The following is a 21,414-nucleotide window of genomic DNA, read 5'->3' as shown; positions in this document are numbered from 1 at the left end:
CTCAAATGGTAGAGCAGAACTTTATATGATCTCAAGTTGATCCCTGGTATCTCCTGGCCTCCTGTGCACCACCAATGTGGCCCCCATAACAATTTTTTAAAAACATGATAGTTGCAGGTATATGCATCAACATAAGTATGCATGCAAATGCAATTTTTTTTTTTTGCTTTTTTGGGTCACACCCAGCGATGCTCAGGGGTTACTCCTGGCTTTGCACTCAGGAATTACTCCTGGCGGTGCTTGGGGAACCATATGGGATGCCGGGGATCGAACCCGGGTCGGCCGCGTGCAAGGCAAATGCCCTACCCGCTGTGCTATCGCTCCGGCCCCGCAATTTTTTTTTTTTTTTTTTTTTGCTTTTCGGGTCACATCCAGTGATGCACAGGGGTTATTCCTGGCTCTACACTCAAGAATTACTCCTGGCAGTGCTGGGGGACCATATGGGATGCTGGAAATCAAATCCGGGTCGGCTGCATGCAAGATAAACGCCTTACCCGCTGTGCTATCACTCTTTTTCTTAAGGAAATTTAATGGTATTCCTTTTCCTGAAATGAGCTTACTATATAGAGTCTCTGATATTTTTTTTTTTTTTTTTTTTTTTTTGCTTTTTGGGTCACACCCAGCGATGCTCAGGTGTTACTCCTGGCTATGCACTCAGGAATTACTCCTGGCGGTGCTTGGGGGACCATATGGGATGCCGGGGATCGAACCCGGGTCGGCCGCGTGCAAGGCAAACGCCCTACCCGCTGTGCTATCGCTCCGGCCCCGAGTCTCTGATATTTTTGAAATTGAATACCTGTTCTACAGATAATTGTTTAAACATGGTAAAATTTTTAGCAAAGATTCGTGATTATGAACACTTGCTTTTCTTTGCTTATTTCGTTTTAGTGTGGATGTGCCTCACCTTTCTCCTTTTCCTCGCCATTTCTTCCTCTGCACCATCTTTGTGCTTTTGTCTCCAATTTCTCTGCCTTCCCAACTAAGAGCTAGATCTTTCTCTGCGGATCAGTCTATTACTCTGGGAACTCTGATGGTATCATTTAAAATATGGAGTAGGCCTCTTTTCTACATTAAAAGCTCTAAAGCCTTCACGTGAAGTAGCTGAGGGAACATACCGAGGAGGAGAAGCGGCTTCTGCTCCTGCAGGCACCTTGCAAAGGGGACTATTTTTCTTATATGATATAAATGAAATCTTCACTCTGCCCACTTTTACACCTACGCATGTACTGAGCGTCTCCAAGGAGACAAGGAAACCCGGAGTCCAGTGATGGTGAATCCTCCTCGGAAACAGCAGGCTGGAGTCTCAGGCAACACTCCCAGGCGTCTTGGCTCCCAGATGCCCCTCTCAGACACCCTCTTTTCTCGAGGCTCTTCCAGACAGGCTTTCTTGAGCATGTCTCTCCTTTCACAGAGGAAATAGCCTGTACTTTACATCTGAAGGGCTGGTGGTGGTGAGTTCAGTAGGCAGAAGGCCTCTTGGGATAAGAGGGGTGGATGCAGAAGGGAGGTGGGCTAGAAGGAGTCCATCTTCCTCAAGACTTTGTCCCCCATTTCTCTCTTTCTGTGCTCTCTCTTATCTCCTCCCTTTGCACCTCTTAGTCACACAGGCACCACTTAACCTTCTAAAGTGTCTTGAAAATAATCTTTGTTACAATACAATACCATCTTGAGCTGTCCTCTGGAGAATTTTTATACTTGAGGAATCCACATTTTTATGTATCTGCTTATGACTGATAATCTCATGACCACACACTTATTCCCCTTTCTTTTGAACACACCGTCCAGTTCATCTCACTCCCCACTCACCCCCCTTCCACCTGTCACTCTAACTTTTTGTTTGGGGGCTACACCCAGCTGTGTTCAGAGCTTAATCCAGACTCTGAGCTCAGGGATCACTCCTGGGGTTCCATATGGGATGCCAGAGATCGAGTCCACTTTGGCGGCATGCAATGCAGGCACTGTACCCATTGCACTATTTCCCTGGCCGTTGGAACTGTGTACATTCTTTTCTTATATAAAGTCTCTGTTTCCTCTTTGAGAAGCCCACTATGCATCTTCTTTGCAAAATTCTGTAAAATCTGTTGTTGATCTAATCGTGAAGAAATCTCTCTTTGCCCATAAATTCTAAGCAGATCATCTAATGAACTTTTATTTGTTTGTTTCTTGTACCAAATCTGCTGATACTTAGCTCAGGAGTACTCAGTATTGTGCTCGGGGGTTGCTCCCAGTGTTGCTCAGGGGACTGTGAGGTGCTGGGATTTAAACCTATGCCTCTTGCATGAAAGCATACTGACCGGTCTTCCCAGGTATCACCCTGTTTTTAGCACGCATCCCTACTATCTCTTCCCCCATGTACATTCTTGGTTCTGCACTCAATAGCGTATATTTTCATGTGATTTTTGTAGCACAGACAGCTGCATACTTCAGTTTCCTGTTACTAATCCTGTCCTTTTTGAAAAGGTATGAGTTGGTATGATTAATTGTCAGTGATGACCTAATGAGGACTTCATGATGAGACAGGGTTTTAAAAAAAAAAAAGAACTGAAACTTGCAAAAAATGATGATCCCTCATGCTCTACGCTTTGGACTACTGTCCTGATTTCTTCCTATCATGTTACCTCTGGTTTCCAGCTTCAAATAGAAATAGAAACTGTCCAATGTTATAAGGTTGAAGGAGTTCTCTGTACTTGACCAGTTTTGTTCATAGGTGCTTGACGTGCCCTACTAGTTGACTTAGAGGTCAAATTTGCAAAGTTTTCCTCTCACATAGGCTACCGAGATTGTCCTAAGTATATCTTCTCTGTTTTGACCTTCTCTCCTGAATAGCTTTTTGCACTTCACCACTTAGCTCTTCCTATTGATTTGGACTCCGATGAGGTGAAAGTATTTCTTGCAATCTGAGCCTCCAGGTTCCTTTAGGACCTTTGGAGGAGGGTGAAGAAACATCTGGAAAGTGCCTTTTGTTGTTGTCTTGTAAGTTTCTGTCTTCACCAGGTCTTCCCTGGCCTCTCTTAAGCCTTTCTTTCTTAGTAACCAGATGAATAACTCCAGATTTTATGTCAGAGTTTTGGTGGCCCAAAGTATCAACTCAGATGGATTGCTGTTTTAAAGAATTGTGGAGAAAGTGGGCTAGAACTAAGGAAATGTAAACGCGTTCTAGAAAGTTTGCCAACTTTGACGAGTGGAAAGTTTTGTTTGCTGTTTCATTTGCTTAGAAGTGGGAAAGTTGGAATTGGATTCTGAAGTGTGCTTCCTGGAATCCTTTTGCATTGGAGACCCTGAGTCTGTGTGGTAACACAAAGATTTTTCTTCCATTTTTCTTTTTAGGCCCTTCAAGTGGCGAGACAGCTGCTTCTTCAGCAACAGCAGCAGCAGCAGCAGCAGCAGCAGCAAGTTAGTGGATTAAAATCTCCCAAGAGGAATGACAAACAACCAGCTCTCCAGGTAACAATTTTTTTAAAGTTGGCATTATATACTTTCAGTTAGCTTATAAGCAATTCAGAAGTGAATTTTGTTGAGAATTGCCAGTCACATGAATAAATTTTCTGTAGAAGGGTGCATTTACCGTGCACTGGAAGAGTAGGACTTTTTTTTTTTTCTTTTGGTGTGTTTTGGGGCCACACCTGGCAGTGCTCATAGGTTACTCCTGGCTCTGCACTCAGGACTTCCTCCTGGCAAAGCTCAGGGAACCACATGGGATGCCAAAAATTGAACCTGGTTCACTGAATACCAAGCAAGTGCTTTTCCCCCTGTATTATCTCTCAGGCTCCAGAATATAACATTTTTGGGAAACGATGTTGCCTGTTTTGTTGTGGGGATTAGAAGGTCAGCTAATTAGTCCATATAATGGGAGGTAAAGGGAGTCAGGTACAGGTTGATAAATAGGCTTACAGCTTATCAGTGAGCAGATAGTTCATAATATGTATGTTGTGTCTTATGATGAATCTACAAGTCACACACACATGCATGCACACATCTGCATTATGCAGTGGTTCTCAGTTGGGAGTGACATTGTACACACACGCACAATACACACGCCCCGCCACGAGACAGTAATAAATGTTTGGGAACTATTTTTTTGGTTATATTTTGTTTGGGGGCCACACAAGGCAGTGCTCTGGGGTTACTCCTGGCTTTGCATTCAGAAATTACTCCTGGTGATGCTCAGAGGACCATGTGGGATGCTGGGGATCGAACCTGGGTCGGCTGTGTGCAAGGCAAGCTCCTTACATGTTGTATCTCTCTAGCTCTGGGAATATTTTTCTTTTCCCAGTTAGATGATGTAGGTATTATTGACATGGTGAAGGACAGAGAGGCTGTTAGATGCTCTCCAGTGCATGCAAAGTCTCCTCTTATACAGAGTTATTTAGAATTATTATTATTCCAGTAATATCAATAAATATTGCTGGGCCTAATATCTGCTCAGTATTTTCATGTACTTTCTAATGAATTTTACTCCTAATTCTTCTTTAATCAATATTTTCACAATATTACTGAATAATTAAAAAATTAGAGAACAGTTTTCAAATAGAGATTCACCAAGTTAGTTTTATCAGCTTCATTTTGAGAGTAGTCAGGCACTTTGAGAGTAGAAGTAAAAGAAGTAGAAGAAGAAATGAGTTAATAACATGTAATTGGGATTTTTTTTTTTTACTTAGAGTAAGAAATTTGTTTAAAAAAAGTTTTCTCCAAGAAATTTGACTCAGAACATTTAAATTCACCTTCAGCATAGGATATTTGCTAGTACCAATCAGTTCGAGTAAGGAGAGGCTGATAAAATCTCAGGGCTGAGAGGAATAGAGCCGATACTGGTGCTCACTCAAGTAAATCAACAAACAATGGCATGACCGTGATACAGTGATACCAATTGGTTCGCCTACTTTCTTTCCTTTTGGTGGGGAGGGGAAGAGTAGTATGAGGGAGTAGGCTTTGGGTCATACCCAGTAATGCTCAAATGCTATTCCTAGCTCTATGCTCAGGAATGACCCCTGCCAATGCTTTGGGTACTATACGTGGTACCTGGGGTCAAACTGGGGTTCCCACGTTTAAGGAAAACACCTTGCTTCTGGTTATTCTATCTTTCTGGCCCACACTCAGCTACTTTCATAGGTGAGGGTAAATAATTGTCAAAGTGAGAGGGTGTTTGTCACACTGGACAGTTTGGTATACAGTATGTCAGTGGTAGTGATGGGCATAACTTGGTTCCAATTAATTTTGTCATAAAGGCAGTCTAAGTTCTAACTGGTGTGGACTTTGAACTAATGCTAGTTCCTAAATTATCTTACAAAGACAAAACTGCCATTGGTCAGCAAGTTCTAGCTCTTCTACATCTTCTTGGGAAACTGTCCTTGACTAAGGAAAATCCCACAGTGTCATATAAAACCTTTTTGAAATAGTTGGGTAACAATATGTGTTGTTTACTAATACTCCCCCAAACACTGATTTGGTAACTATCCCCAGACCATATGCCTTTTAGTGTGTGTGAATGCTGGGGATATTTTTAATGAGGTACTGTGCCATTGAGGTCTCGTGTCAGGTGCCTTAAGAAGTGCTTTGTTGTGCAGATGTCTTAAGAACAGCTCTGGAGGATGAAATATGACTGTGTTGACCTTTCAGCTGTGAGCTTATTTGTCAGGATTCAAATAAGTTGAAAGGATCAAACTGAACAGTTTCTGCAGTCAGACTGGGAATTGTGTTTCAGAGGTCAGCAACGGAGGCCACATTGCAGATTCCAGAACATAGTCAATTGTTGGTACATATTAAAGTACTGGGGCATCTCCTGCAGACAGAGACACAATTAAAATTCTAATTTATTAATGTATACAGGGAGCTAGTCCAGCCTGTCACTCAGTGATTCAAATGACTGTCCATTCCTTTTGCTTCCCTCTTGGAGCTCTCACAGCCTTAAGTATCCTGTGAGTCCTCTTGAATATGTCAGACCTCAAGTGCACTGGGAAAATGACAATATATTATTGGGGTGGGGGATGGATTCTTACACCTTGTAAGCTTTGGTTAGATATTAAAACGTACACCCAAGCACAGTTTGCCTGGTGCATATTCTTCAGATTGAATATCATTTGTAATTTTTTTGTACTAGCCTTATTTTCCTTCATACTTTCCAAAAACATATGGCACTTTTAGGTAACTTCTTTCCAAGATGAATGAAGTTCTTTTAGGGCTAAATATATGAAGTCATTTTAGGAGATTTCTTTTTGAGCTCTCTCTCTCTCTTTCTTTCTCTCTCTCTCTCTCTCTCTTTCTCTCTCTCTCTCTTTCCCCCACCCCTTGTCCATTTATAAGACTTGAAGCTACCTGAAGAGTACGATACAGAGATTCATTTTGTCTAGCAAGGCCAGTGTCAAAACCACCCTAACACATCTTTCTAAGCACTACAATATGTCTAGAAAATAACAGGACTAGGGGTCTGTTATTTGAATTCTGGTTTTGCTAACAAAGATGTTTTGAGTCCTTGCCTACTCCCTCAGTGAGACAGTTGACAAGCAGAGAATTTAGAGAAGATTCTAGAGTTAGTTGGGGGAAGAAAACAGTTGGTCGACTGTAGTGTGTGCAAGTATGTACACACGTATGTGTACATGTCATAGACTGTTACTGAAATGTCCCTTCAGCTGACTAGTGGAGTCATACAGATTCAGTAAGCTTTATTAGGTTGTCTGGCCATCCACAAACAGGAAGGAAAAATTACTAACCTAGGCCACATGCTACATTACCTCATTATTAAAAAAACCTCTGTAGACTGTGATTCACAAGAGGACTAAACTTTATGTTTAGTATTGCTTGCTGTGCCATGTCCTTGCTGGGGCATCTCAGTCAGAATGTCTATAAAACAAAAGGAAAGTCCTACACCAAATCTTAACACTGTTCATGTATGATCTTTTTACTGTTCATATCTACGTGGGAGACCTATGTTAGCACATTTCAGATCTTCTGCATGGAAGAAGGCCTGACAAGGAAGGAATATTTGATCTGCTGATGGTTTGGCGGGGGGCTGGGGGAAAGAAACCCAAACCTCCAAGTATACTGTGACTCATATTTTAAGCATATCTCAGACTTCTCTGCTTTGTGTTTGGTAGTGCTCTTCAGTTTCACAGGCTGATGATACAAACGAAAGAAAATGGAGAGTTAGGGAGGTTCTAAGTGGTCACTCAATGGATATCATGAAAGGTAGTCAAACATCACCAGTTTGTACTAATTTCAGAGAGATGAGATTAAAGAAGAGAGAAATTATGCTTTTAGTCAAGATCCATAAAGAGCTCAGTCTGGGCTGGCTGCATTCTCAGGCAACATCAGGTTGTGGTCAATTATGAAAGCATTAATAGGTTATCATTATTGCTCCTAAGTTCTTGAAAGATAGTTTATAGAGTAACCTAAATAGTTCTTTGTTTAGTCTGTATATTTGCTTTGGAATATTTTTTTATGAATGACGCGTATTAAACTTGAAAATTGGTCCTCATAATTTAAGGATGAGAATAAGTGGAATTAATTCAAGGTGGCATGGTGAGTACTAGTCAAAGAATCATGAAATGTTGTGTTGATGGTGCTATAATTGCTGACGAAGCAGATCCTGCCTTTGGGATGCTTATGGATTATAAAGGATTTAGCAAGGTTTTGCTGCAAAAAAGAAAATATTATGTGAGTTAAATAAAAGTAGGCTTTTAGAAATAAATATTTATATACTTCTGAATATTGCTTAAACAAGTGAAATAATGCTTAAGGGTGCAGGTGCACTCATAACCTCGAAAATGTGTAACTTTACTGGTTGAAGATTAGTTTGAGAGTACATGAAGAATTTTATTGATCAAAGTTTGGAACTTTGACCACAGTTTCTGCGTAGTAATTCATTTGGTTCTTTAAGCATTTTAGTTGTTGGCACGAGAACATAAACTGGAAGGAAATCAAATGACACATTTTCTCCTAAGAAAGTAAAAGTACATGTGTATTCTGGCAGCATTGAAGTTAGGTAAGAAAGTAAATCTGTGTGTTGCTTAGAGTGGAAAGCTGACCACGTTTTCAGAACCTTCTACAAAGACCTTAAATTTGAAGCTAGTCATCTGATGGTTTTTGTAGGGCTGCTTCCTCCCAAGGTGGCATCATGCATGCCCCTCACAGAGGCCCTCTCATGGGAAGGAAGGGTAATGAAATCTGCTGGAAGTTCAACCTTCTGCTGTGGTTGGAAGCTCAGTACCATAACAAGAACTGCTTCAATTCAAGGAGGTTAAAGTACAAGTTTCTTTAGGTGTGTCCTGGCGGTGGTTTTGGTTTGGTTTGACTTTTAGTGTTTTTATTCGCTATATGTAATATGTGCTTTATGCAGCATTTTTGCTTTGCATTAATGTCACGTATAATCTTGGTATCTGATCATTTCTAAATCATTCACTGTCCCTGTCACTGTCATCCTGTTGCTCATCGATTTGCTCAAGCAGGCACCAGTAATGTCTCCATTGTGAGACTTGTTGTTACTGTTTTTGGCATATCGAATATACCACGGGCAGCTTGCCAGGTTCTGCCATGCAGGTGAGATACTCTTGGAAGCTTGCAGGGCTCTCCGAGAGGGGCGGAGGAATCAAACACGGGTCGGCCCCGTGCAAGGCAAACGCCCTACCCACTGTGCTATCGCTCACTATTCACTAAGGTACATAAATGGTAAGAGGAAATCTTTAAAGGAAACGATAGATTTATGTTGTAAATAGTGAAATGGAATAGTTTTGAAGTACTGACCCTTAAAATAAATCCTTGTGCAATGAATTAGTCAAGTGGATAATCCAGTAGGAAGAGGATTATTATATTTTGTAATGTCTGAGTCAGTATTGTCTAGAATTGGCATACCTGGTATTAAATTCACATGAGGTGTTAGAAGTTTGGTACCTTGGCTCAGTGTTGCATGTAGTTCCAGGCAGAGAGGAAGACACATTGCCAGGGACCAACAGGGAACTGAGCCTTCTGCATGCAAAACTTGCACTCAACCATTGAGCTATCTTTCTGGCCCCTGCATAATATTTTAGAACTCTTTGTTGTTGTTGCTGTTGTTGTTGTTGTTGACGGTGATGATGGTTTGGATAACATTCCAAGGTTCTAACGGCTTTCACTTGGCTCTGTCTTCAGGGAACACTCCTGATAAAGCTCAGGGGAATGTATGCATGCCAGAGATTAAATGCCAGCCAACTACAGGCAAGGCAAGCACTTTACTGGCTGCATTTTAAATCTTCAACAGGACATGTTTTTGAAGAATTCCCCAAACCCTACCCCAAAAAATCTTGATAAGAAATAATAAAGTCTTTTTATGCTTTAAAAATATTTATTAAGTCTTTAAGATTATATACAGCATTTAAAAATGTGATCTGGGCCAGAGTGATAGTGTAGTAGATAAGGTGCTGGCCTTGCATGTGACTGACCTGGGTTCAATCCCTGATACCCCACATGGTCCCCTGAGCCCACCAGGAATGACTCCTTGTACAGAGCCAGGAGTAACTCTGAGCACTGCCCTGTATGGCTTTTAAAAAAAAAAGTGTGTCTAACTACAGTGGGTAAGACACTTGCCTGGCATGAAGCTAACTCCAATTCAATCCTTGATTCTCCATAAAGACCCTTAACATTGCCAGGAGAAGTCCCTGAGCACATAGCCAGGAGTATTCCCTGAGCACAGCTAAATATGACAAGAAACTTTAAAATGTGATTTCACACAAAATGTGATAGAAACAATAGGCCTTTCTTCCAGAAAAATGGACACTCACAAAGGTTTTACATGCAATTTTAAGAATTGCATGAATTTCAAAAAGTGCATCTTGGGGAGCCAGAGAGATAGTACTTCAGGTAAGGCATTGAACTTGCACATTGCCAACCTGGGCCCGACATCCCGTATGATCTCCCCGAGCACTGCCAGAAATGACCCCTGAACATAGAACCAGAAGTAAGAGGCCAGGGTCATAGTACAGTGGGTAGAGTGTTTGCCTTGCATGCAGCTGATCCAGGTTCAATCACTGGCTCCCTGTATAGTCCCAAACTCCTGCCAGGAATGATCCCTGAGCACAGATACAGAACACCACTGGGTGTGGCCCAAATAGATAAAGAAAAACCAGGAGTAAGCCTGGTCAGGTGTGAACTAAACATCAAAACAAACAAAAACAAACACAAAGTACATCTTGTTGCCCAGGTAAACTTCTCTTGCTTTAACAGTACTTTTTCTTAAAAAGTGGTTTGAGCCACAGAGTTAATACACTTGCCTTGCACACAGCTGATCCAGGTTTGATTCCAATACAGCATGTGATCGCCATGCTCTGCCAGGCATAACTTTTGAACACAGAGCCAGGAGTAAGTCCTGAGCACTGTGTATCACTCACTGACATCCCGTGGCTCATCGATTCACTCGAGCAGGCACCAGTAACATCTCCATTGTGAGACTTATTACTGGTGTTTTTTTAATATATATTTTAAAATTTTATATTGAATCACCATGTGAAAAGTTACAAATATTTCAGGCTTAAGTCTCAGTGATACAATGCTCAAACACCCATCCCTTCACCAGTGCCCATGTTCCACCACCAAGAACCCCAGTATATCTCCCACCCCACCCCCACCCCCTGCCTGTGTAGCTGATAATTTTCATTTTACTTTCTCTTTACTTTGACTACATTCAGTATTTCAACATAAAACTCACTATTATTATTTGGAATTTCCCCCCCAAAATTGAACCTGCTGAAAAGGCAGCATTTGATAATTTGTTTTCCCTTGCTGAGAATAAAGAGATATAGCGGCCACATGGTTTTGTATTTTTGTATTTTTGTAGCTAAGTCCAGGGAAATTTCTGCCAAAAATTGCAAGCTCGTACCTCTGTTTAGTGGGCCTTATAAGATGGTGGTCGCCACGCTGCCCCCCACCCCCCAAAGGAAAAGCCGAGAGAGAAAAACCTTTCCCCTCCTGGGGCAGCATGGGGCCCCATGGTCCTAGTTCACAGTCTAGAGGCATTTCTGAAAGAAGCTGCTGGTGCCGAGAGTTAGTTGCACCAGTGATAATGGCTTATATTAAAATGACCAGGGACACAATACGCTGTTGGGTATGTGGAGAAAAAAGGAAGTGTTGTTACTGTTTTTGGCATGTTGAATACATCATGGGAAGCTTGCCAGGTTCTGCCGTGCAGGCAGGATACTCTTAGTAGCTTGCTGAGCTCTCTGAGAAGACGAAGAAGTCGAAGCTGGGTTGGCAGCATGCAAGGCAAATGCCCTACCCACTGTGCTGTTGCTCCAGCCCACCAGGTGTGGCCCCCCCAATTATTATTTTTTTTAAAAAGATTGCTCTGGCTTCCAGATTTTTAAGTTGAGTTTTAATACAATGAACTAGCTCTTTTTAAAATTTTTTGATCTTGGGGCTGGAGTGATAGCACAGTGGGTAGGGTGTTTGCCTCTCACACCGCTGATCCGGGTTCGATTCCCAGAATCCCATATGGTCCCCTGAGCGCCGCCAGGAGTAATTCCTGAGTGCAGAGCCAGGAGTGGCCCCTGTGCATTGCCAGGTTGTGACCCAAAAAGCAAAAAAAAAAAAAATTTTTTTTGATCTTGCTATTTTGACTTAAGCTCTACTGACAATTGACTAGGTTTACTTATTATTTTTGTTGCTCTCAAAATGATCTGATTTTGTGGCTGGAGTGATAGCACAGCGGGTAGGGCATTTGCCTAGCACGCAGCCAACCCGGGTTTGATTCCCAGCATCCCATATGGTCTCCTGAGCACTGCCAGGGGTAAATCCTGAGTGCAGAGCCAGGAGTGATCCCAGTGCATCGCTGGGTGTGACCTAAAAAGAAAAAAAAAAAGATCTGATTTGTACATGTAAGTATAATTACCTTACTTACATGTATGTAAGCCTTAAACTGCAAGTGTGATGCCAATATGTTCTGTGTAAGTATGTGTTGTCATCATGTGCATATGCCACCATACGCAAAATAATTCATGTTTACTAAGTACTTGGTGTGGAATAACACCATAACTCCACTCCAAAACCATTCTGTGATTGAGGACAAGTAAAATTTTGAGAGATTAAGTGACTTCCAGCAGGACACAGAGTGATAGTACCAAGATGAGAAGCCAGGGCTTTTTAGCACAGCCATACACACACACAAATGCTTCTTCTTAAACATGTATTATTTACTCATCATCTTTTGAGTGCATATTTTTTATAATTAAGCAAATTATATTTTTCCACATTACAAAAGAAAAATGAAGGCAGACCAGCAAAATCAATTCCATTGTAAATTCTGAACTTACAATGAAGAAGACTCTAGAGCTGCATGATTACCTAAATTTGGTGTGTGTGTATGTGTGTGTGTGTGTGTCTGTGGCGCACGCACGCACACTTGTAAGCACACAAGTGAAAGAAACATTCCTGCTCACACCTGTGGTGCTCTTTGGAGCATCCTTGTGCTGGAGTACGGAAGAGTATGTTACAATCCTTGTTGGGGCTAGAATGTGGGGAGGAAGGGGGAAAAACATACTTGACTGGTCAAAAATGTGTAAATTGCTGACAAAATGACACATGTAATTAAGAGTGCTCCTACCATTTTACCTTGTGGTTTACACCTCCCGTGTTGAAAAAGAGAGCGACTCCCACCTCGCTAATTACCATTATCACCGAAATGCTAGGGTTGGAGTCATTAGTTCCATGTGCATTTAATTAGAGGAAGGCTGAAATTGGATTTAACTTATTACTTTTTCATGGATCACTTTCTTGTCATCACTTCAAATTGGATTGCAGCCCCAGGTAACTAATTATGAGAGCCACAGGATCAAGAGTGAAAAAAAAAAGATAATTAGGAATAACAGTGTCGGACCCTTGCTGGTCATCCACTTGTGCGTTGTGGGGGAGAGCGAGCTGTATTCTATCATCTTGTAGATGAGGGAGTTGAAGCTCCCCAGGGCTGCAGGCATCCCGGGCGTCCGGCACCACCCAGCGTGGTTTCTCTGATACACAACTGCGTGGAAGATGTTGTCTCGACGTGGTTCCACAATCAGCTCCTGATACTTAGATTAAACTTGGAAAAGCGACAGATTGGTTGTAGGTATGAGGCATCTCAGCAACTGTGTAGTCTGGGGGCCTCACATGTATGATTACAACAAAGCTGTCAAGATGCCGCTGAACCAAAGTACGGAATATTTTTAAGTACAGGGAATTAGAATTTAATGAACGTATTAATGTTCCAGAAACATCATTCATATCTGACAGGAAGACATCTCAGTCAGCACAACAGTGAGATTTAGGGTTTATACATCGGGAATTTTTGTCAGAGTTTCCAGCACACCATTGACTTTTGCTTCTGGCTGCTTTTCTGCTCCATCCTCTTCTCGCCACCCCATGTTACGGACAGGGCTGCTGCTGATCGGGTTCTTCTACCACCCCCATCAAAGATACTTTAAAACAAATTATATTGTTTCCATGTGCCAGCACAGAATTCAGAACTGCAAGCAATCAATTTTATTGACATCATCTGAAAAAATGTTGATGACAGTTGGAGGATGTGAAAGGACTGGATTTTTTAAATCATCAATACTGTGATAAACACACACACACACACACAGAACTTTTTTTTTGACATGTAATCTCATTACTTTAAAAAAAAGAAAAAGAAACAGCCCCCAGAGTTCTCCTCTGGTCAGAGGGATGCTTCTTTGGTAGGCCCGAGAGCCTGCTGAAAAGTCCTGCTGTGGAGCTTTGCTGGTTGCCTGGAAGGAACACAAGGCTCCCAGGAAAGTGCATCACCAAGCAGAAGTGGCTAGAGTTTCTTTAACTTTTTAAATTTGGCTTTTATGTTCTGTTAATTTCGGCAAATCAGCATGATTCGGTCTGGGTGAGGTTTGCTCCTTGCGTTGCAGGGCGGGTCGTGAGTCTAGACCATGATGCGCCACCCCACAGAGGTTCTGACATGATTACTCCCGAAGTGATAAAACAGCAGTGCTGGAGTGAGGGACCTTCCTCCTGCGTGAAACGCCTAAGCCATTTCTCAAGAACCGAAGGAGTCATCATCAAGTCTAATGCAGAAAAATTAAAGCTTTTTATTTTTAACATCTTAAGTTGATTTAGAATTTTGTACACAATATTCGTCTGTGGTTAGGAAGGGGGCACCTCGAGGTCAAGTGATGTAGTGTTTTCCATTTTTCCGTATGAGGCTCCCAGTGTGTGATAAAAGCAAACTCCTTTATTTTGTAAGTCTACAGGAATTTCTGATGAAGTGCAGAGGTCACGTTCCCTGTCAATTTGAGTAGCCAGCATTTTTTAACTACTGTTTTTTCTTCCTTTTTGTGTGTGTCTTTTCCCCCCTGCCCCCACCTCACCATAAACCCTGGCACTTTTCTGACACATGCACAGCGAAGCCCTCCAATCTGAAACTCATTAGCACAGAGCATTGGCCCCTGTCCAGTGGTTAGAAAATTTCCTGAAGCCTAGAATAACAGCATTTGGTTCAAGCGCCATGGACCAGAAGTGACAATGGGGGTAGTCTCACTCCCCTGGCACCCTGCCCTGTCGGGAGAGCCAGCTGACCATAGAGCTAGTGAGACAGAGGTCACGCACATGGGACGGGCTCCAAAAGTTTGATCGCTGGAGGAATCTGCTTCTGAAATTGCAAGGCGATATCTTTCTTGCCTTTCGCTTTTTATTTCAATTGAGTTGAAGGTGTTTAGCAACATTAGCTACAGGAACATGAGTGAGAGCAAGCCATTAGAGAAATAGGATGGAATATTTTCACTGCTGTAACTCTTGGGTATTACAGGATCTGTGGGTTTCATTGTCATTGTTCATTGACCCTCACTGTATCTAAGTAATGGGACCAAGATGAAACCCTTGTCCCTACCTTAGAAAAATTGCATAGTTCACCAAGGGTCAGGCTAACTTAAACCAGGTTTTCAAACAGGATGCACAAGTTCCAGAAATATAATAGTGGTAATGTTAAATAACAAACACTTAAATTGTACTTCCTAGGAGCCAGTGACCATACAACTACCACATAGGGGCAAGTTCTATTATTATTCCCATTTTACAGATGAGGGAAGTGAGGACATACAAAAATTAACTTGCCCGGGGCCAAACAGATGGTAAGTGGCAGAGTTGGATTCCGGCCCAGTCTGACTTAAGAATCTGTGATCTTATCCTTTACATTCTACTTCCTCTCACTGAGTTACTGTTTGGGTCTAGCCGACAGGGAGAGCAGAAGACCACAGAATCAGACTTGCTGATGCTGAATGCTTGTCACTAACCACTAGACCCCACCGTCTCCTAATTTGGACATATGTTTATAGGCATATTTGAAAAATAGTGCTTGTAATTGAAATATGCACTTTCTAAAGGGAAATGACGCTTGGGAAAGAGAAGAAAGACGGGTATTACTCAAAGCTTGCAGACAACTCTGCAAATAATTGTCTAAAGGCAGCCGTTGAAATTGAGAAGCAGTTTGGAAAATGTACAGTTTGGGAAATTTGTGTACTGATGTAATTACGGTAGTTGTGAGTTGATGTCATGCCTAGTAACTGTTTTTGTATTGCTTGGGCCTTTGTTACTGAGCTGTGATATCACGAGTAAACTATTATAAACATAGCATGGGTATAGCATGCTTGTGTAACAAAAGATCAGGAACTTTTATTAAGTTTGTTTTCCTTGTCATATTGTAAAAATTTATTATGTGTACTGTGTATATTAGAAACAGATTTGGGTAATTCTGTCTAAATGAAGTCATCCTGGCTATTTCCAGACTGTCTGTTTTTGGTTGTGAATAATTTTCATACATCAGATGGTTGTCATATTTAGTCGCTCTCAAAATTTTAAAGAGAACATATCCCATTTTGAACTTTCAGTGGACTTCAGCCGCCTTGCTGTTGGAATTGTTTGAGTTTGAAATTATTACCCAGTAAATTATGGAGACTGAATTCTAGTCATTTCTAAGGGTCTAAGGCTCCTGCCTTCTATTCATAACTTTCCCCCCTTCATCAAAAGAACAGATTTTTAACTACTTAAGTAGTAGAATTTAAAGCTGCCAGGACACAATTGGGCTTAGAGCGCCAGCCCTTGTTCTTTTGTGTTATATCCTATTGGGGTAATTTGGTAAACATTCAAACTGACAGCCCAGCATTCATCTGTGTTCCTGGTAAAATGTGGATTTTAAATGGGTGTTTCAGAAACAACTGTGGATGGCTCAATCCTCCTCAACTACTTTATTGCAGCTCCTCCTTTTGCTAATGAGCTTTTCATACTTGAATATTCTGCCCAATTGCATTCGGATTTTTTTTTAGTCACCTTTCTTCTAACTTCCCCCAATCTGCCCTTCCTCCTCAGCATTGTCTTGAATATTATTGTTGCTCAATTCAGTGACCATGTCTCCATCCTCATCTCAGTCTGTCTAACCTCTAGTAGCTTATAATTCATCCTTCAGCTGACTCATCTTTTTAGAAATTGTCTTCTTTTAAACGGCTTTAATTCAATGCCCCTTTGCCCCCATGCCATTCTTTTTTCCCCCCACTTACCTCTGGAAACAAAATAATTTCTTCCCCAGGGTTTGTTGTTGTTGTTGCTGTTAATGCTTTTCCCTCCCATATTTCTTGAGGTTCCATGGTCGTTTAGAGTATGAGTAGTTTTTAATGATATAGTTTCATGTATACATTATTTTAAGACCACACCACCATTAAATTGCCTTCTTCCCTCTACCAATGTTTCAAGGGCCCCTCCTATCCAGCCCCCCTCTTCCAAGTAACCTCAATTTTTTGGGCCAACTTTCCAGTTCTGTTACTTGTTATTCCCTTACTGTGTTTCTTTATGTCCCACCTGTTAGAGAGATCATTCTGTTGTCTACCCCTCTTCTTCTGATTTACTTTATTCAGCATGGCTTTCTCCAGTACCATCCACATAATGGCAAATCACATGACTTCATCTTTTCTTATAGTATAGAATATGCTTTACTTTTCATTATGCATATGCTTTTGTTTTTTTAAATCTTCACCAGCAGCACATTTCTCCTTTCTGCTTGTTCTTCTACCTCTGCACCCCAATGACACACCTTTCAGAGGCACATCTAACTGCCTCTATGCTGTTTCCTCTAAGCAACTCATCCCAGCTCTTTCAATATCCCTAATGCAACTGATCGCTTTTCTTGCCAGGCTTTATTAGTCAGAGTGGTGAGTCACCATTGACTTATTAATTTTCTTCATTCCTACCATGTTGTTCCTCAACAGATCTGCCATATTTTCTTCTAGAGGGTTTCTCTTTACACTCCGTTTCTGTATTTTTGCCTGCTGCTGCCTTGTTTCAGAGCTCAGATCTAGGTAACACATGGAAAAGAATGTTTGACAAATAATACTAACCTATGCTCTATTGCCTCAAAGTTTCTTTCTTTATATGTGTATTTTTTGACTTGCTGCATTCAGCCTTTCCTTGAATGTCACATCACCCTGACATTAATGACCCTTCTTGTCTGTTATAAAAACTCTCACTTCTACCTTTGTCAAGCTTTTGAGCATACTCTTTCTGTGCTAACTTGCTGTTTTGAGAAGGTTTGGGTCGTCTGACCAGGAACAAGAGGAGAGGAATTCAGAGAGCTATGATTCCTCCATAAGAGAATGACTAGGAATATGTGTTAACTTGATAATATCTCAAAGTTCCAGATGTCTGTGACTGCAATCATTACTTGTTCTGTCACCTTCCATTGAGATGGAAGATCCTGGTGAATAATTTGTGTTGGAGTTCCAGGAGAATTACATCTCTCTCTGTTTTCTTCAGAAGGAAACTCTAAACCTTGTGAGAGTTTCCTCCTAGCTGAGTCCTCTGCCATATTGTCCCATGCCTTTTTCCTGTTGGTGTTTATTGCTACTACCTGGCAAGTTCCTTCTAATATTTACCCATAGGACCACACGGCAACCTCTTGTCTACACATGGAAGAGCTGTTTCATCAGATTTAATGACACTGCTTTTAATAAGACACCAATGACATTATGTTTTTTTAAAATTTTATATGATCAAGGGGATGGCATTTTTTCTAGAAACAGATTTTAAAAGTCTGAAATTTAACGTATTGACAAGTTTTGTTTGATCTTGGTGCAGCGAGACTCTGACTCCTGTGCAGTTGAAGGATTATGGGCTGAGATTGGCCTAGGTGGTAGTGCTGGGATTGATTATCCATGTCTGCCGTGGGCACTGACATTGGGAATGGTGATATATGTGTCTTTCTCTTGCCAAGTTTGAGATTGATTTATCTGACAAAGTCTACACTGATCATATCTCAGAGTACAGGAATAAAATACTCGTGATTATTTAGGGAGTAGGGTCATGTGGTGACTGTTGAAATGTTATGTTTAATGAAATTAAACACGTATTTTGCATTCTCCCTGAGATCCTTAGTGGGAGACTTAGAAAATTGTTAGTCTTACCTTGAAACTGAACTGCTTCCTAATCAAATGTTCAGGTATCATTTGTCATTAATGGCACAGGATCTTGAACATATAGTCAGCAAAGTGGTTGGACATTTCAGAGGTTTGTGTATAAGAAGGAATATTATCAGAGGAAGCACATCGTGATTAAAAGCATAACTTCTGGTGTTTGGTGACCAAGTTTAAGTGTTAGCATCACCTGAACTCCTGTGTGACCTTGGAAAAGTCACTTTGCCTCTCTGTGTTTCCATTTTCTAATAGAGAGAATGTGGCCAATTACCTCACTTCTCTTAACACAGTGGTGAAAATGAAATGATTAATGCAGGAAAAGTGCTTGCACAGTACCTGAGATGTAGTACATTCTCAGAAAATTTAGCTCTTCTCATAATCATCTAAACTCTTTGAAAGGAAAAATGACTACCTATTAAACCTCAAATCTTATTTTAATTCACCTGATACAGTTACTATTCAAATCAATGTTTTAGTAGATTAATAGGCACTGCCTCTCTGCTTGTAGTCATCTTGTGATTAGCCACACTCAATGGGAAGACATCAGACTCCTCATTTTGAAACAGGCATGACTGCAGTGACTGACTCATAGAGTAGCCATGAAGACGAAGTGAATTCCAGCAGGCTAACAGCCTAGAACAGTACCTGGCTCTCAAGTAACTACTAAATGTGAGCTGCGGTAGTATTCCTGTGCCCAGTGCTGCGCTATTTTTCTGTTGTGGCTTTATTTTCCCAATCTTTTTTTTTTTCCTCAAACGAAAGTCATACTCTTCTGCAAATTCTGTCCTGTTCTCTTAATTTGTTCTTGTTGTCCCAGAATGTTATGAGTGTATGCCAGGTGTATGCTAGGTCTCCTCCCTTCCTCTCTCCCTCCTTCCTTGCTACCTTTCCTCCTTTCTTTTCTTCCTCTTTTCCTTCCTTTTGCCCTCCCTCTCTCCCAATCAGGGATCAAACCTGGGGTCTTGTACTTAAAAAGCATAATCTATCCTACTGAGCTACTCTCATGATCCTCAATGGAAGATTCTATTAATAGCCAAGGATCTATTCCCTAACTTGAAAACTTGAAGCTCTGACATGTCTGACACAAAGCCAGGAAATCTGTACTTACTTTTCTTATTTATTAATGACTTAGTGAATGAGTGAAATATCTAAGCCAAAAAGAAAAGAAAATTGTGATTTTTTTTTTTTTTTTTTTGCTTTTTGGGTCCCACTCAAGTGATGCTCAGGGCTCTGCACTCAAGAATTACTCCTGATGGTGCTTGGGGAACCATATGAGATGCCTGGAATTGAACCTGGGTCCACACGTGCAAGGCAAATGCCCCACCCATTGTTTTATTGCTCTGCCTATTACTGTTTTGTAAGCAGCAGATTGTTCTAAAATTCATATATCTCTAGTGGGAAAAATTCAGTGTTAGTCCTTTCCAAATCTTTGACTAGGTTGATAAAATGAATTTTACAAAGAGTGAAGTGAAATCTCAGAAGACTCCCTCAGTGCAGTTTGACTTGCCCTACTGTTCTGCACTTGCCTTTATACATTTGCTAATCTGTTTAAGGTATAGTATTAATGGCACAGAACTTTAATTCTATTTAAGTGTAGAAAATTAGAGGTGACTAAAGGCAAAATATAGAAATGTATTTGGTATCAAGATTAAGTCAATGAAGCATAGCAAAACTATAATAGATTATTAAGTAAACTTGGAGGCAAGATGGAAAATATACCTAAATTTCTCATTGTGAAAGGAATTGGTTTACTCGATTATTTGCAACAGTATCACACTCAGGAAAATCTAAGACAAATGGAAGCAAAACAGAATTTAATTGAGCTATTATTTTGCAGACTTTGGCTTGGATTCAGACAGTCTAATCAAATTGTGCTTTGCTCAAATAACTAATGTTAAATGCAGCCTACCAACAGATGTTTAAAAAGAGTCTAATTGGAAAATCTACATCCTGGATTTAGACTGTCTTGTTGGAAAAAATAGCTGCAAGTCTATATTTTCAAGGATGACACCCCATAACAAGCATTTCCAGAAAAGATAAAGTTTTCTTTAAGGTTGCCTGGTGCTTGGGTGAAATTATCTTGAATAGTCAAAAGTGGCACTCTGGAAATTAAATTTCTTGGAAAGTCTCCAACTCTGTACCATATAGAGCTATACAGAGAAATCTCCTTTATCACATTACGTCACCAGTGTCCTGTTACAGTCCCTGGATCGTGTCAGGGGCCCATGTGCCGTAATTTATAATGAGCCCTTGCAAGTCATGCAAGGCACATACTGATTGATGACATTTAAAGGTACTGTCAAGGTGGCTAGGTAATGAAGTTGACCTTCCTCCTTCATTGTCTCAGTTTCAAGTTTGTATACATAAAGAAACAATTTCACCTGCCATGTTTGCTTGGAACTTTTCTTGGATCTACAAAATGAATTTGGTGTAATAGTTAACTCTTTCTTCCTGTAGACCAGGGGTCAGCAAGCTCTGTCTATAAAGAGACAGATGTTGAATAGTTTGGGTTTTGCCAAACATACCATCTGTAGCATCTAACTTACACTGTCGTGTTTCATGTATAAGTAGTCATAGGTAATAAATAATACATATGCAGTTTTCTTCCCCAAATTCACTTGTTGACCTGGAAATTGGCACTTCATATCATTTTCAAATGTTATGAAGTATTCTACCCCTGCCAACTCTTTTAAAAACATAAAAATAATTCTTAGGTCATATAAAAACAACAGAGCCAGGAGCTGGAGAGATTATATAGTGAGTAGGACACTTGCCTTGCACATCACTGATCCATATTTGATCCCTGGCATCCCATAAGGTCCCCAAGCACCACCAGGAGTAATTTCTGAGTGCAAAACTGGGACTTACCCCTGAGCATCCCCCCACACACCAAATAAAAATAAATAAATAACAGAGCTGGATTTGGTAGCCACTTACTGCCCTCATCGTAAGAAGAGTATGATCTTGTCCATGGTACAAGGCTGCTAGTGAAGAC

The 21,414-nt window shown here is 40.9% G+C and overlaps 1 protein-coding gene across 7 annotated transcripts in view; it reads left to right on the top strand.

Annotated features, from left to right (window-relative positions):
* FOXP1 (forkhead box P1) overlaps positions 1–21,414 on the top strand; it is a 793,034-nt gene that overhangs the window by 620,035 nt on the left and 151,585 nt on the right. For all 7 annotated transcript variants that reach the window (XM_055137067.1, XM_055137065.1, XM_055137064.1 and 4 more), the window contains exon 6: positions 3,328–3,444. In XM_055137067.1, coding sequence (XP_054993042.1) covers positions 3,328–3,444 — 117 coding nt within the window. The remainder of the gene's footprint in view (positions 1–3,327; positions 3,445–21,414) is intronic.

This window comes from Sorex araneus, chromosome 4 (assembly GCF_027595985.1).
Source record: "Sorex araneus isolate mSorAra2 chromosome 4, mSorAra2.pri, whole genome shotgun sequence".
In the NCBI taxonomy this organism is placed as follows: Eukaryota; Metazoa; Chordata; class Mammalia; order Eulipotyphla; family Soricidae; genus Sorex; species Sorex araneus.
This window is presented reverse-complemented; position numbering and strand designations above follow the sequence as displayed.